The sequence below is a fragment of the Pristis pectinata genome, chromosome 31 (assembly GCF_009764475.1).
Source record: "Pristis pectinata isolate sPriPec2 chromosome 31, sPriPec2.1.pri, whole genome shotgun sequence".
Taxonomy (NCBI): Eukaryota; Metazoa; Chordata; class Chondrichthyes; order Rhinopristiformes; family Pristidae; genus Pristis; species Pristis pectinata.
In genome coordinates, this window is record NC_067435.1 from 13,819,996 (window position 1) to 13,835,984 (window position 15,989).

Here is a 15,989-nt window from a genome sequence, read left to right on the forward strand (position 1 = left end):
AGAATGAGGGCTGATTTTATTATGAAGGATTTTGAAGGGTCTTCCTTCTCTCAGCAGGTGGTGAAGTTTTGGAATTCTCTACAGAGTGCTTGTTGAGGGTGAATTACTGAATATATTCAAGGCTGAGGTAGATTAGTTTTCAGACTATGCGGGAAATCAAGGGTTATGAGGCTAAAGCAAGGGATTAGAATGAAGGCACGATCTAATCAGCTGTGGTCTTATTGAATGAGAGCACGAGCCAGGAATTTGAGGGGCCGAATGGACTACTCCTACTCCTAATGTTCTTAATCTGTGCTTGTTCTTAACCCTTAATTTGTTTCCTAGGATAAATTTAAAACATTTTCCAGATTATCCAATCAAAACACATTCGTATTAACAATAACTTGCAGTCATAGAGTGTGTCTGCCATTCTGTAGAGTCTCCCTGAGTGAGTTTAAAAGGCATTCCTATTCTGGACCACTGAAGTCACCAGCCACATCTCCAGAAGAAATCCTCAGGAGCTGAACTCTGAAAACTGCAGGTTATTTGAAGTATTCCTTCTGCCCATCGCCCATGGAGTAAGATCAGTAAACCCACAACCTTACCAACACATAAGTTAGGAGCAGTGTAGGCCTCTCGGCCCCTTGAGCCTGCTCGATCATTCAAAATGGCTGATCACAACCCACTCCACATTCTTGTCCAGCCCCTGGTAACCTTTCACTCCCTTGCTCACCTCTGTCTTAAAAATATTCAAACACTTTGTTTCCACTGCCCTCTGGGGAAGAGAATCTTAAAGACTCATGATCCTCTGAGGAAAAACACTTCATTCTCGTAGTAAGAGGGCAACCTGTTATTTTTAAAGAGGCCCCTTGTTCTTGCACAAGAGGAAATATCCTCCCCACATCCATCCTGCTGCCGAAAGATCATTAACTGCAACGTTAACAGTCCCTCTCTCCACAGATGCTGCCTAACGTGTTATGTATTTCCAGCATTTATTAATTCAGATTTGTAGCAGGCAAAGGATTTTGCTTTTGTAACCCATACTTTTGGGAAGCTGTATTTGCAAATTTCTAACATATAAGCTGCCTTCAAAATCTGAGCTAAATTAATTTTCATCATCAAGAATGACCTACATTTCTATTGCACCTTTCGCATTCATTTCAGGATGTCTCACAGCCAATAAACTACCTTTGAAGTGTAGTCATGTTGTAATGTAGGAAATGTGGCAGCTACATGCAGACAACAAGCTCCCACAAACAACAACATGATAATCAGTTTTACTGATGATGCCTGAGATACAAATAATAGTTGCAGAACATGGGGAAGAAATACCTGCACTTGTTGGAAATGACAGTCATGGAATCTTTTCTGCCCCCTCAGAAGTACGATGGGGTCTCCTTTTAACATCTCACCCAAAAAACATTAAGGAAACTTAAGCTTCAGGCTAACACAACCCCATCACTGGAGACGTTCCAGTGACACTCACCTAGGTTCAGGGGTCAGAACTCATAGTCGATGTTCTCTAACAGTGGAAGAGGGGCTAAGAGGGGACAGGGGCCACAGATCACTATAATAAAGGGATCACTGATGGCAGATGGATCATAAGTGGAGAAGGCAGAGTATGTATACTTAACTTTATGGTTTACTGTAGGTTGTACCAGAATACAAGACCATCTGGGATCAGTGCCAGTCTGGACCTGCTCCTGAAGGATATCTTGAAGTATAGACACCAGGTGTCAGAAGATAAGAACATGAACTGATTGGAGTAGAATTCAGTAGAAAATCATCATTCCACAAGCATAAAGCACAACAAATCATCATAAACACTGGGTCAGCATTAGTAGAAGCTTCAGTGATTAGATGCTTGCACCCCGTGTCTATTTTACCCATCTCCCTCTCCCTATCATTGCATTCCCCATACCTATACCTGCCCTAAACCCCTAACCCTTCTCCTCACACCCCAGGATTGAGCCCCCTGTCCTGTAGGCCTCCTCCCTTCCTCTGATTAAACAAAACCTACTCCTACACATTTGTCTGAGAACCTACGATACCTTTCATTCTCGCCTTCAACTGCTCCTCCTGGACTACACAGTCATCTAACTCACACATCTGATCTTATCTCATTACCAATATACACGGCACCACTACTTCACTTCTTTCCCATTCTTTGTACATGTCAGAACACACACACACCACCATTCATGGGACAATGTCGTTATATTTGTCTGTCTGTCTGTCGGTCTCTCTCTCTCTCTCACACATACACACAGGCTTGTCATCAGGAAAGGGTTATTAACCAGTCAGAAGCAGGTTATTCATCAGAAACTGGATACTGATCCAGAAATGGCTATTGACATGGAGATGATTATTGATCAGGAGTGGATTACTGATCTGGAGCTGATACTGATCAACAGCAAGCTATTGTTCAACAGAAGGTTATTGATCAGAAGCACGATATTGATAAGGCCCGGAACACTAATCTGGGTCTAGATATTAATCCAGAGCAGAAATGGTCTGGTATCCTTGCTGGAAGAATTACTCCAGGTGTTAGTCAGGATTCTCCGAACTGTACAGCAGTTTGCTGGTTTTAGTAATGGGAGTTTTTCACTTACTCCTTGACAGGGTGTTTGCTCTGCTCGTTTGCATATGTAGGCAGGCAGAAACTCTCTCAGAGTGCCCAGTAATGGGGTGTGTCAATGACTGAGCTCAGCACACCTACACAAGCAGCCTGGACCATTCTGTATATACAGATAAGGTAAGCCTGAGAGATGCCAACCTCCAGCCACACACACTGTCCTCAGCCGACTAAACTCAATCACAATGTCACCAATATAGCTGACGGCCCCTACTGGTGTCCTTTTCCTCTTCCCAACATTGTTGTACCCCCGGGATGAGCTGATGTTTAAGTACTTGAGACTGACTAGATTGTTCTACAAAGAAACCGCATAGTCTCAATGGGTTCCTTCTGTATCGCAATGATTCTATGCATGTGGCCCCAGGATGGAGCTGCCGTCTGAGCCCTTATGGCCTCAGGATGGAGCTGCTGTTTTGAGCCCTTGTAGCCCCGGGATGGAGCTGCCGTTTGAGCCCTGCGGCTCCAGGATGGAGCGGCCGTTTGAGCCCCTGTGGCCCCAGGATGGAGCTGCCGTTTGCACCCTTGTAACCCCGGCATGGAGCTGCTGTTTGAGCCCTTGTAGCCCCGGGATGGAGCTGCCGTTTGAGCCCTGTGGCTCCAGAATGAAGCTGCTGTTTGAGTACAGTGGCTCCAGGATGGAGCTGGCTTTTGAGTGCTGGTTCCCCCCAACGCTTGCGGTGGCAGGATGCAGTTGATGTTTGGGTGCTTGTGGCTACAGGATGGAGCTGATGTCTCGTGCTATTTTTCATCGCCCCTTCTTCCCCGAATCAGTTTAAGATTGCCGGCAAGGACCACCAACCTAAGAGTCCTGATGAATCGCTGCTTCTTTATGTCTTCCTCACTGAAGGAGAAATGCATAACACCGTCCTCCAAGAGCTGAAGTCCTTTCCTCGGTTACATCCGAGAAGCCTCTCCGAGATCCACAGAGGCAGAAATCGCCAAAAGAACTTCCACCATTCAACTTCCCCCAGAACTTACTCACTTCTCTCTGACCCGAGGTACGAGAGGTAGCACGGCAGCCCTGAAAACCCGGAGACAAGGACCATGCTCTGGACCGGACCGGGCTGCATTTCATTTTAAAAACACGTCAGACGACCTTCATGGGCACAGAGGATAAGACACAAGTTGTCGTCTCGCCATTTCCCCTCCATATTGCTACTAGTTCAGAGGTAGTGAACTGCTTGGGGTGATCTTGGAAGAATTTACTTGTACCAGAGGCAGTGTAGGGAAGGTTAGATCGGGTGAATCCTTGATTGGGTTGGATCTCTAACCTTTTGGAAATGAGAACCTTTTGGAAATGAGAAATGGAAATTTCATGTGGGTTGTCAGGGTTTCCCTGGGTGAGGTTACATAGAACTAAGGGGCCTAATTGTAGAATAAGGGTTGTCTAACTAAGGCTGAGATGAGGGGCATTTTCTTCTGCCAGAGGGCTCTCTGGAATTCTCTAACCTGGAGAGCAGCAGAGCAGGGGTGGTTGAGTAGATTCAAGGCAGAGACTGCAGGTATTTGAGCTGCATGAGAAGTCAGAGGGTATGGGGAGTGAGCGGGAAATTGGATCAGCCATGATCTTATGGAATGGTGGAGCAAGTTAGAAAGGCTGGTTGGCCCAGTCCTGCTCCTGTTTCTTATGTTTTTATGTCCCCCTGGAACTTACTACCCTGGAGGGTTGGGGACGCTAAAGTATTTGGGGTATCTAAAGAGGAATTGGATGCACTTTTGACAGATCAGAGAATTTTCGGCTCAAAGGAACTGGTACGGAAGAGGAGATGAGTCCTGGGGCAGAACGGCCTTGACCATATTGAATGGAGGGGTTGAATGGCCTACTCCTGCCTCCATTTTCTGGTGTTACAGCAAGGAGAGTAATGAAGTTAGAAATCCTGCTGTGATCATTAATGCAGAAGTGAGTGAGGACTGGGCTCAGCCAGGATACACTGCAGCCCAGTCCTAACAATAGGGAGTGCCAGCGGCAGTGACTATCCCCACACAGCACAGACAGCGAGAGGATTCTGTACACCTCCAGAGGAAAGCAATGAACTGCAGAGGCTGGAAATCTTAATAAATCTTAAATAAAAATAAATATTAAATAAATCTTAAATAAAATTAAATAATACTGGAAATGGTCAGCTAGTCATGCAGCATCAGTGGAGGGAGGAACAGTCAAGATCTCAGGTCGATGATCTTTCGCCAGAAGTGAAAAGTTAACTTTGCTTCTCTCTCCACAGACTCTGACTGACCTGCTTTGTATCTCCAGCATTTTCTGGTTTTACTGCAGCTCCAAAGAGATTTTAACATCCTCAGACTGCCACAAAAGGCTTTAAAGCCAGAGAGTGCATGTATAGTCACTGTTGTAAAGAAGCAACTAGATAACCAGTTTATTGTGCGGTGATGACCCAGGGGAAAATAATGGCCAGATGCAACTGGGATAACACCCCAGTGAAATCCATGTAGGAGACTCAATTGGTCTTAGGTTAATTTCTCATCTAAATGATGGCACCTCCATGCAGCACCCCTCAGTACTATTCCTCCAACAGATAAACACCATCTCTGACTGTGCAGTGTTCATGCTATGCAGCCCTCCTGACGTTGTAACAGTTCTGCAGCACTGCTCAGTCAGTCCTGCACTCCCACTGCTGCCCCCTGACAGTGCAGTACTCCCTCAGTACTGCCCCTCTGACAGTGCAGCACTCCCTCAGTACTGCCCCTCTGACAGTGCAGCACTCCCTCAGTACTGCCCCTCTGACAGTACGGCATTCCCTCAGTACTGCCCCTCTGACAGTACGGCATTCCCGCAGTACTGCCCCTCTGACAGTGCGGCACTCCCTCAGTACTGCCCCTCTGACAGTGCAGCACTCCCTCAGTACTGCCCCTCTGACAGTGCAGTACTCCCTCAGTACTGCCCCTCTGACAGTACGGCATTCCCGCAGTACTGCCCCTCTGACAGTGCGGCACTCCCTCAGTACTGCCCCTCTGACAGTGCAGCACTCCCTTTGTCACAGCCCGGACTTTTTTGCTCAAGTCTCCAGTGTGTCTCCTAAACCCTCTGCCTTCTGAAGCAGAAGTGAGATTTCCCCATAGATCCAGAGCAGACACTGGACTGTTCAAATGGACAGCCTTTGTCTGGAGCTTCAGATAGCAATGTGAGGACCTCATTGTACCTTAGGTGGCACAGTGGTGCAGCGGGTAGTGGTGTTGCCTCCTGTTCCAGCAATCCGGATTTGACCCTAATCTCTAGTGCTGTCTGTGTGGAGTTTGCACATTCTCACACTGACTGCATCAGTTACTCTTGGATGCTCCAGTTTCCTCCCACATCCCAAAGACGTATGGGTTGGTAAGTTATTTGGCGACTGTAAACTACCCCTAGTGTAGGTGGGTGGTGGGATATTGAGGGAGGTGTTAATGGGTGTGTGAGAGAGGATAGTTTACAGGTAAATTAATGGACAATAGGATTGATGGGATTGCTCTGAGAACCAGCACAGACTCAATGGGCTAAATGGATTCCTTCTATGTTGTATTAATGTGTGAATTGTTGTGAATTGCTCTTGGATGGACAATATGTTAGGTCAATGATAATATCTCATACAATAAATCCCGATCATTCAAGACTGATGGGACAGCCATGACTGGGAATCTAAACTCCACATTCACCAAATATATCTGTGCTGCCCACATTCTGCCCAATACCTTGAAATATTCTGTGAGCTATTCATTAGGTAAACTCTTTACAATCTCAAGGTCCATCTTTCATTAACCAACGTCTTTCATCCCTGATGGGAACGCTAACCCTAATCTCAACCCCATCCCTATGTTCCTTTCCCTGACCAGAGCCCTATTCCAAACCCAGCTTCTAGCTAAACCCGGTTTTATTCCTTACCCAAATCCTAATGTTAAATCTATTACTTCTTTAACCATAGAGTGGTCAAAAAGTGGAAATCATGCAGACGGGCACTGGTTGATGTAAATCATAAAGACATGTTTAAGGTGAAAGGGAATGTAATATAAGGATAAATTTATGGATGGAGATGTTTTGGTCCAGTGGTCTCTGTACTCTCTCCCCCTGTTTATTCATCTCTAATCAGGTTTTGCTCCTCCTCCCCTTCCCCACCTCTTCCTTCTCTACAATGTTCCTGCCCCACCATCATCTCTATCTAATGATCATCATCGCCTCCCTTCACTTAAAATTGGTCGTTAGTCAGGAGGGTATTGGACTTGGCTGGGATGCAAAATGTGGTTGATTTTTCTGCCTCCACTTACCCTGGAGATTAGATGAAGTACGGCCACGTGGATGGTGACTAATGCCTGTGCATCCACACCCCAGCAGGAGGCAGTGCCTTCAGGATGGTAGCAGGACAGAGGCTGACAATCTCTTAAGAGTGGTGCAACTTGTGGAGCTGCTGCCTCATAGCGCCATAGACCCAGGTTCGATCTTGACCTCAGGTGCTGTCTGTGTGGAGTTTGTGTGTTCTCTCAGTGACCAAATGGGTTTCCTCCATCATCTCAAAGGCATGCGGGCTGGTAGGTTAATTGACCACTGTAAATTGCTCCGGGTGTGTAGGTGAGGGGTTGAATCTGGGGGCAGTGGATGAGAATGTAGGATGAGTGTAAATGGGTGATTGATGGTCAGCATGGACTTGGTGGGCCAAAGAGTCTATCTCCATGCAGAATCTCCATATAACTTCATTACATTCATCTCCTAGAAATAGACTGGCTAGGTGACGGGGTAAAAGAGTGAATGTGGCAACATGGTCCATCAAGTAATTTGTGCAGGGCAAACCTGCAGAAGTGGCACACCGTGTGGTCTGTCCTGACAGAGGTCAACCCTCACCAGAGGAGGAAACATTGGGAATTTGGCGTGGAGCTCAGAATGGTGAAATGTCATCCAGTGGGAACCTGCGCAGAGCCTGAATCCATTCTGCGGTAATCCTGCCAGGTTTTCGCAGGGACCCAGTCAACTACAGTACTCCGAGCCCTGGCTCCGTGTATTAGCAGCAGTCTTGGGAGGGAGTGTGTTGAATTAGTGACGCCAGTATGTCCCAACCCCTTCTGTTTAGCTGTGACGACAGAACCATTCATTTCCAGCTAAGAGCCTGGCCCGATGCCAGAAGTTAGAGCAACACTAACTACAGTTAGACTCGTAGCAGTCAATGCCCCATATCCCATCTCACTGCATACCGAACTGGAGTTAAAACATCTCTTGCTTTAAGAAGTTTGTTTCCTCAAGCAAAAAGAAACAAACTGCTGGAGGAACTCAGCGGGCCGAGCAGCGCCTGTGGTGGCAGAGGGATCGTCGACGTTTCGGATCAAGATCCTGCATCAGGATTTTATTTCCTCAAATTTCCGCTCAATTCCTTTTTGTACATGCTGGCAGATAATAGAATCTGTGGTGCAATAGGGCAGCGTTGTAGAAAGTGAGTTTTGTTTTAAATAAGTGTGATTCTGCTATGAGAATTTTCCTGGATGTGTTCAGGTGTGATTGAGCAGTTGAAAATGGGTTTAAAGCAGTATTTTAAAAGAAGAGGTGGGAAAGATTTCTGCCTATATCATGTAAACTGTTGGCAAATTCCAGTCGGTCCGTTGGTCATTTTGTTGGTAAATTAGTGAAAAATATTTAAATCAGACCTGTTAGCTCCCTTGGTCCCAACTGTTCTAGTTTAAGACAAGCTCCCTGAAACACACTGTGAAGATTAATTCAATCTTAGGGAGAGATCTGCTCCAGGCATTACATTATATTAAAATCTGTGCTGAATTTGATTGATTTGCACTGGTCAGAATTTGCACTCAGAATTCCTCAATCTCTCGCACTGATTTAAGAACACAGGGAAATAGGAGCAGGAGTAGGACACTTAGCCCCTCAAACCTGCCCTGCCATTCGATATGATGATGCTGATCTGCCCCAGCCCTCAACTTCCCTTCTGTGCCATTTACTGTTTGGCTGATTTCTGGTGAATTGCTCTGAAGAATTAAATCAGTAAGTGGAAGCTGCATTTTTCAAGTGTCTAGAGAGCCTGGAACAAGTTCAGTAAGCATTCACTGTCCTCTGGGACAAAGGATTCAAAGTCTCACATCCCTTTTGACAAGTTGGGATCTGACTGAGGCAGCCAGCAGGGATGAGCACTCTCAGAACTGGAAGGGCATCAGGCATCATCAAGTTTGGGTGACCCTTCATTAGTTTCACACTGGGAATGTGCACATGGACAATACTAAGAATTTCAGGCAGTTGCCCAGGATCCATCGCTATCTTGGGCTGGTTTGGCCAATTGCAGATTGGACTAGACTGAACCAGGAGTGACTGGCTAGTCGATCACTTCGATGTCTTCTTGGTTTATGGGTAGGTCAAATAGACCCTAGACTTTGGGAACACCCTTGTGTCACCACCTGTCATCATGTTTTTTAAAGGAGCCTCCAAGCACAGTCTCGCCCACACCACAGTGAACACCCAAACCATCATACCAACTACTCCCATTCCTGTAGGTCCTCTTAGTAAAAACACATGGCAACAAGCCTCAGAGAAACAGAATGGGGCAAAACTGGATGGCGAAACAAAGGAGAAAGTGAGAAACATTGAGTCATACAGCACAGAAACAGGCCCTTTGGCCCAATGAGCTCATGCTGACTATCAAGCACCCATCTATATTAATCTGACTTTAGTCTCCCCATGTTCCTGTCAGCTTCCGCAGGATTCTATCACTCGCCTACACAACAGTGGCCAACTAACCTACTAAGCCACATGTCTTTGGGATGAGGGAGGAAGTGGAGCACCCGAAGGAAGGCCTCTTGGTCATAGAGAGAACATGCAAATTTTACACAGACAACACCAGAGGTCAGGATTGAACCCGGGTTGCTGGAACTGTGAGGCAGCAGCTTTACTACCCTAAATGCCACTAGGAGTGAAAGGCTCTTCATGGTGGTGCTTAAGGAGGGAATTCCAGAGCTCAGGGCCCAGGCATCTGAAGGCATGGCTGCCAGTGGCGGAGTGATTGAGGATAAACATAAGGTTCAAACTGGAAAAGCACAGAGATCTGGGGGGCGGGGGCTGCAGAGCTGAAAGAGGTGACGCCACGGAGAGATTTGAAAACAAGGATGAGAATTTTGAAGTGCTGCCGGAAGGAGAGCTAGTGCGAACGAGTGAGAGTGAGTGGCCCCACTCAAGTGAACAACAGCACAGAGATTTGGAGATAATGCAGTTAACTGTGACGCCAGCTGCACATCATCAGGGAGGAGAAGGTGGGATCATTTGATGCTGCAGAAAAGATTTGGGAGATGACAGCATATTCAAGGCTCTTGTGGAGGAGGTTGGAGGTGTAGAGGTACTTGTGAGGTTGAGGGTGGGTCTCTGAGAGTGGGATTGATTCAGAAAACAAGAGGACACTGACATGGAAAGGGAAACATTTGCAATAGAAGTAAGTTTAGGAATAAAATTAAAACGCAATCTGAATGTGCCTGGCCATGTCCAACCTGAATCCAGTCTGAGCCCAGGTACTGACAATTTTTCCATCCCAGATCCAACCATCACCATCAGTACAATCTCCAATGTGTTATCAATCTGATTAAGGATGACACACTAGACATCAATTAATATTGGGGGCACATGCATTAAAACTAAGCAAATCATCCTGACCTCCTGACCTGGATAAAGTACTGAGCTGGGCCAGTGTGGCATGGTCTGAACCAGACCCAGATGTTTTATCAGAATATATAACCAGCCACCTAAGCCCAACACATATAGTTAGTCCCTTTGGGCTGAGATCAGGCAGCTGGGCTCTCTTATAGCATCAGCTAGTGTGGAAGGTCACCAGGGTGGGCAGCTGGAGTCCAGACAGTAACAAGTGGGTCTCCTCAAGAAGCTATAGGAAGGAAACTAAAGGCAAGGGATTAGGATCAAATAGGGTGGGAGTTGGGACAAGTGAATCAAGGCTGCAATCCAGGTCACTATGCTGTGTCTGTGAACAGCATGGCATTAAAGGTATTCAAAATCATGAAGGGTACTGACATAGAAAACAGAGAGACACTTCACTTTGGTGGGAAGGTCAGAAACCAGAGGAAGATAACTGGCAAAAGAGCCAAGATTGATACGAGGAAAAATTTCTTTATGCAACGAATGATTAAAATCTGGAATGCAGTGCCAGGGAGAGTATTGGAGGCGGATTCAACCATGGCATTAAAAAGGGAAATGGATATGTAAATGAAAAGATAGACAAAACTTGCAGGGTTATAGGGAAAGGGCAGGAGAGTGGGACTAGCTGGATTATTCTTACATAAGAGTAGGCAGGGACTCAATAGGCCAAATGGTCTCCCCTGTGTTGTAACCATTCTGGGATCAGGTTATAAGGTGGACATTAGCTGTGTCTACACACAGGCTGCCTACTCCTTGCTTCAACCTGTGAGCACAGAATGAGCTCATGAGTGTGATCGCAGTTGCCCTATTGGACCAGGCCCTATAAGGATCGTTGCCACAAAGAGGTCGGGTACAGGAGTGCTTCAATGTTCCTCAGAGACAGATGGAGGTGCAGTGATGCGTAATGAAGTAACAAGGGTGCCAGCAGGAGAGTCCTGGCAGAGAGACGTTACAGCAGTGACACACTGAAGTTCAGGATAGCAGTGAGTACCATCACTCACTGCGCAAGGTGTGAGGTAAATCCCGGAGACATGAGCCTTCACGGACATTTAGATCTGAGCAAGTGATTGAAGACCTAAGAAGCTGAAAACTGAGCAGATAAAACAGAACTGTTTATAGATTAAAGTAGCAAATAATGTAGAACAGAAAGCACTGCGCAAAGCTACCCTGTCGCACAGGGCAGTGCTGAGGGAGTGTCATACTGTCAGAGGGGGTGCAGCCCCGTCAGAGAGGAAGCGCTGGACAGAGTGGCATTGTCAGAGGGACAGTACTGAGGGAGAACCATACGGTTCAAAATCCAGTACTGAAGGAGCGCTATGCTGCTGGAGGGGCAGTATTGAGGGAGATCTGCGCTGTTGGAGGGGCAGTGCTTTCAGAGTGCCACACTGTTGGAGGGGCAATACTGATGGAGCATTGCTTTGTGGGAGGAGTAATACTCGGGGAGTGCACACTGTTGGAGGGTTAGTACTGAGGGAGTGCTGCACTGTCGGAGGGGCAATAGTGAGGGAGCGCCACACTGTTGGAGGGGTAGCTCAAGGGCACTGCTATGTTTTTGGATACCATTACGAACTTGACAGAAGTTCAAGTTATACTTTATTGTCATTCACACATATGCTGTAAAAACACATGGAGGAACGAAATGTCATTTCCCCCAGACTCACACAACGGAGGACATACATAGAACAGAGGACATACAATAAACGCAGACAGAAAAATTGTGCAAGCACAAATAGTGCAAAAAATAATATATACAGGATACAAAATTAGTGCAAGGTTAGTGCAAAACCGAGTTGGACAAAGAAAATACAGAACTCAGTGTATTGCAATAAGTGTATAACCATGTTCAGCAGCAGCCAAAGTTCTTATGCGCCGTTGTGCAAACCAGGGCTTTTGACACGGCATTTGTCTGAGACTGCCTCCAGGGTATTCAGGAGCCTGACAGCCTGGGGCTGTCAATCAATGTTGCAAAACAATTCCTTTAAAAATTCCTTAAATTTCTTAGAACAATTGACAACTAAAGTTACGATTTCTGAGAAAAACAGCAGACTGAAATGATTCTATATTTATTCTGAAAAAAGGCCGCTGGATTTTGGTTTCATTCCCTCAGGGAGTTAGTAAATGAGGGCAAATCCTCTGACCTGTAACGAGAGGCATCAGTCTCAGAACAAACGTGTGTGTTAGGCTTGCATCCTCCAATGTTAACCCTTTGTAGTCTTGCCCACAGTCTTGATAGTTTGAAGTTTTTTAATTAATGTCTTTTTAACAACCATAAGTTTGGGTGTTTTTTTAATGTGTGTATTATTTCTGAGAAGCTTGAGTCATGTTATTGGTCCCTGAGCTGATTTAAACCATCTGTATGTTCCTTGGGCTCACAAACTGGGAATATCACATAACACTGGACTCTTTGGCCTTATAGATCATTGCAGGGATTGATACTTCTATGATGCTTTGAAGTGTGAATGTGATTGTTGAGCTTGTTCATTTCAATTTAAGATTGTACACCCAAAATTCAGGTAACCTTTGTCATGTTTTAAGTATAAAATGCTGGTGTAGACTTGTGTTAACTAAAGATTACTTGTGTAAAATAACACAACATTTGTTTTAGGAGAAATTGTGATTGTAGAATATATTTTAAATCAACTGAAATTTTCTAAGTATTTTAATTGCTTTTGCCCTATATAGTTTGAATTCGTATACAGGGTCTTGTTTGGAACTATTTTGCTGCAGTAATTATGACTGTTTACTTTTCCAATGACTAAAATTTCAATGTGATCAGAAATTGTAACAGAAAATTCTACTAACACTCAGCATCTGTGGAAAGGGAAACTGAGTTAACACTTCAGGTTGAAAACCACAGATTCTGTGTGACCTGGTGAGTGTTTCCAGCATCTTCTGGTTTTATTTTAGATTTCCAGTATCTGCAGTTTTTTTTTGATTTTCATTAGAAATTATAAGTTGGGTGAAGGAGTGAGGGAAGCAATGAATTTATTCCTTTCCTGCGTGAGTTCTTTTACCTTCAACACATGGCTTTGAAGGTTTGAATATTCTGGAACCCCCATGCTGCCACAGAAATATCTTTTCATATAGGAATGTTGAAGCTTTGATTTCACTGTAAACCCAAATCTTTCCTTCAGCTTTCTACACTCATTTGGAAGGCTACAAAACAAAAAAGAGTGTTCACTTTTATTGACTTTTCCCTTTGTAAGAAGGTTATTTTATTTTTTTTGTATGCTGTTTTGTCAATAAAATATATAGGACTGAGTTTAATTTGGAATTATTGAGGCTAATTAACCCATTAAATTGGGAAGGCCTTACTTCAATTGCAGCTACAGTGACATTCTGTTAGTTGTAATTGTGTAAGAACATAAGGCCAGGTGCAGGGGTTATCTTACGGTTTCTCAGCCTGCTCCACTATTCGGTCAGACTCTGGCTGAGCTGATCTTACCGTCACTTTCCTGTTAGTTTCCCATAAACCTTGGCTCCCCTCATGTTCCAAAATATTTATTTCTGCCTTGAATATATTCGATGACTTGACCACCACTCTTATTGGGATAGACTATTAGAATCATAGAGCTATACAGCATGGTAACAGACCCTTCGGCCCAACTCGTCCATGCCGACCAAGATGTCTACCTGAGCTAGTCTCATTTGCCTGATTTTGCCCATATCCCTCTAAACCTTCTCTACCTGTCCAAATGTCTTTTAAACATTGTAATTATATCTGCCTCTATCTCTTCCTCTGGCAGCTTGTTCCATATTCCCACCAGCCTCTGTGTGAAAAAGTTGCACCTCAGTTCCCTTCTAAATCTTTCCCCTCTCACCTTAAATCTATGCCCTGTAGTTTTAGGCTCCCCTACCCTGTTGGAAAGACTTTGTCTATCCACCTTATCTAAGCTTCTCATGATTTTATAAACCTCTGTAAAGTCACCCTTCAGCCCCCTATGCTCCAGGGAAAAAAGTCCCAGCCTCTCCTTATAACTCAAGCCCTCCAGTCCCGGTCACATTCCCTTGACTCTTCTCTGCACCTTTTCCAGACCCCTTGAGAGAAGAAATTTCTCCTCATCGTTAAATGAGTGACTCTAAAACCATGGCTCTTGGTCCTAAATTCTCTCAGTGAGGGGAAAGATATTCTCAGCATCTCTAACTCTGGAACTCAGACTATTACATAAACAAATGATTTTGTATTTCTGACTAATGCAAGGCCTCAGTGGTTAGAAATAATTCTGATAGTCACACTGTCAGAAAATAGGAGCGGCAGTAGGCCACTTGGCCCTCAAGCCTGCCTCCTGCATTCAATATGATCACGGCTGATCTGCCCCAGGCCTCGTCTTTTCTTCTGTGCCAGTTCCCCATAACTCTCAAGTCCCCAGTCTTCCAAAAATTGATCTACTTCCTCTTTAAGTAGCTCTAGTGATCCACTTCCAACCCCTCTAGAGTAAATTTCAGAGATTCCCTAATCTGGTAACTATATCCCCCTGTCCAAGATTCTCTCCACTAGTGGAAACGTCTTCACATCTACTCTGTCATAGGATATTACTTGTTTCAATAAGATCACCCTGCTTTCTTGCCATATTTGACCAGGGGAAAAGCAACAGGGGAATAATCTGAATGCATCTTGTGGTTGGATTATACCACAGGATTGTGGAATACTTAGCAATGAAGTTACAAAAGAGTTAACCTTCTCCAGTGACAGGACTGTTTATTTAACTTGCGTAGCCGTAACTCCTGCGGAAAAGGGAAAGTTATAGATTGGGAGTATCATTTACTTATGAAATCAGAAATTGTAGGTTAAATGAGTGGCTGTTTTAAGCATTCAGGATGGAAATATTTATCTGATATTTAATACAGGGATTAGTACTGAGTGCTGTACATCCAAGGCCAAGATGGACAGACTTTTGGAATCCAGGGACATGGGAACTGGGCAGGAATGTCTGTCTTTTTGTTTATTCATTTTTTGAGACATGGGCATCAGTGGCAAGGCCAGCACTTATTGTGGCACAGCGGCAGCCAGCATTTCACTGAAAGATGAAGCAGCCCCACTACTGAGAAGCCCACTCTTGTACCTTTTTTTTGTGTTCTTTTAAGGGGGGTTTTCAATACATAGGAACTGGCAGGGATTTTTAATTTAACGTGTTGAATTTCAGAGGATAAATTAAGCTGTGATTGTGGATATTGGGCTTAAGTAAGTGTACCACATCATATAGCATAGAAATAAGCCCTTTGGCCCAACTTGACCATGCCAGCCAAGATCACCATGTAAGCTAGTCCCATTTGCCCGTGTTTGACCTATATCCCCCTAAACCTTTCCTATCCATGTACCTGTCCAAATGTCTCTTAAACGTTGTTATTGTACCTGCGTCAACCATTTCCTCTGGCAGCTCGTTCCATATAAGCATCACCCTCTGCGTGAAGAAGTTGCCTCTCAGGTCCCTTTTAAATCTTTCCCATCTCACCTTAAACCTATGCCCTTTAGTTTTTGATTCCCTTTCCCCAGGAAAAAGACCATGTGCATTCACCCTGTCTGTGCCCCTCATGATTTTATACACCTCCTTAAGGTCAATTGTATCCTGGCACAGATTTCTATAGGTCTGGAAGATGGACCTATCAACCTCCTCTCAGTGTGAGGGTGTAAGTTTGTAATTCTCTTGGCACGAGGAAGTCCCAGATCAGCAGACTCACAGGAGGCAAATCCACAGCAAATCATGCTGCCGGGGAATCCACTACTGGAAGTGACAAAGGGATGGAGGCCCCACCTGTTCCTAA

At 45.0% G+C, this 15,989-nt stretch overlaps 1 protein-coding gene across 6 annotated transcripts in view; it reads right to left on the minus strand.

Moving 5' to 3' along the window:
- Positions 1-15,989, minus strand: part of pde4a (phosphodiesterase 4A, cAMP-specific) — a 282,023-nt gene that overhangs the window by 70,852 nt on the left and 195,182 nt on the right. The window contains exon 1 of one of the 6 annotated variants that reach the window (XM_052042272.1): positions 3,414-3,586. The exons of the other annotated variants lie outside the window; for them this stretch is intronic. Coding sequence (XP_051898232.1) covers positions 3,414-3,472 — 59 coding nt within the window. The 5' untranslated portion in view covers positions 3,473-3,586. Of the gene's footprint in view, positions 1-3,413; positions 3,587-15,989 lie in introns of those variants that run through there. 6 annotated transcript variants of the gene reach the window in all.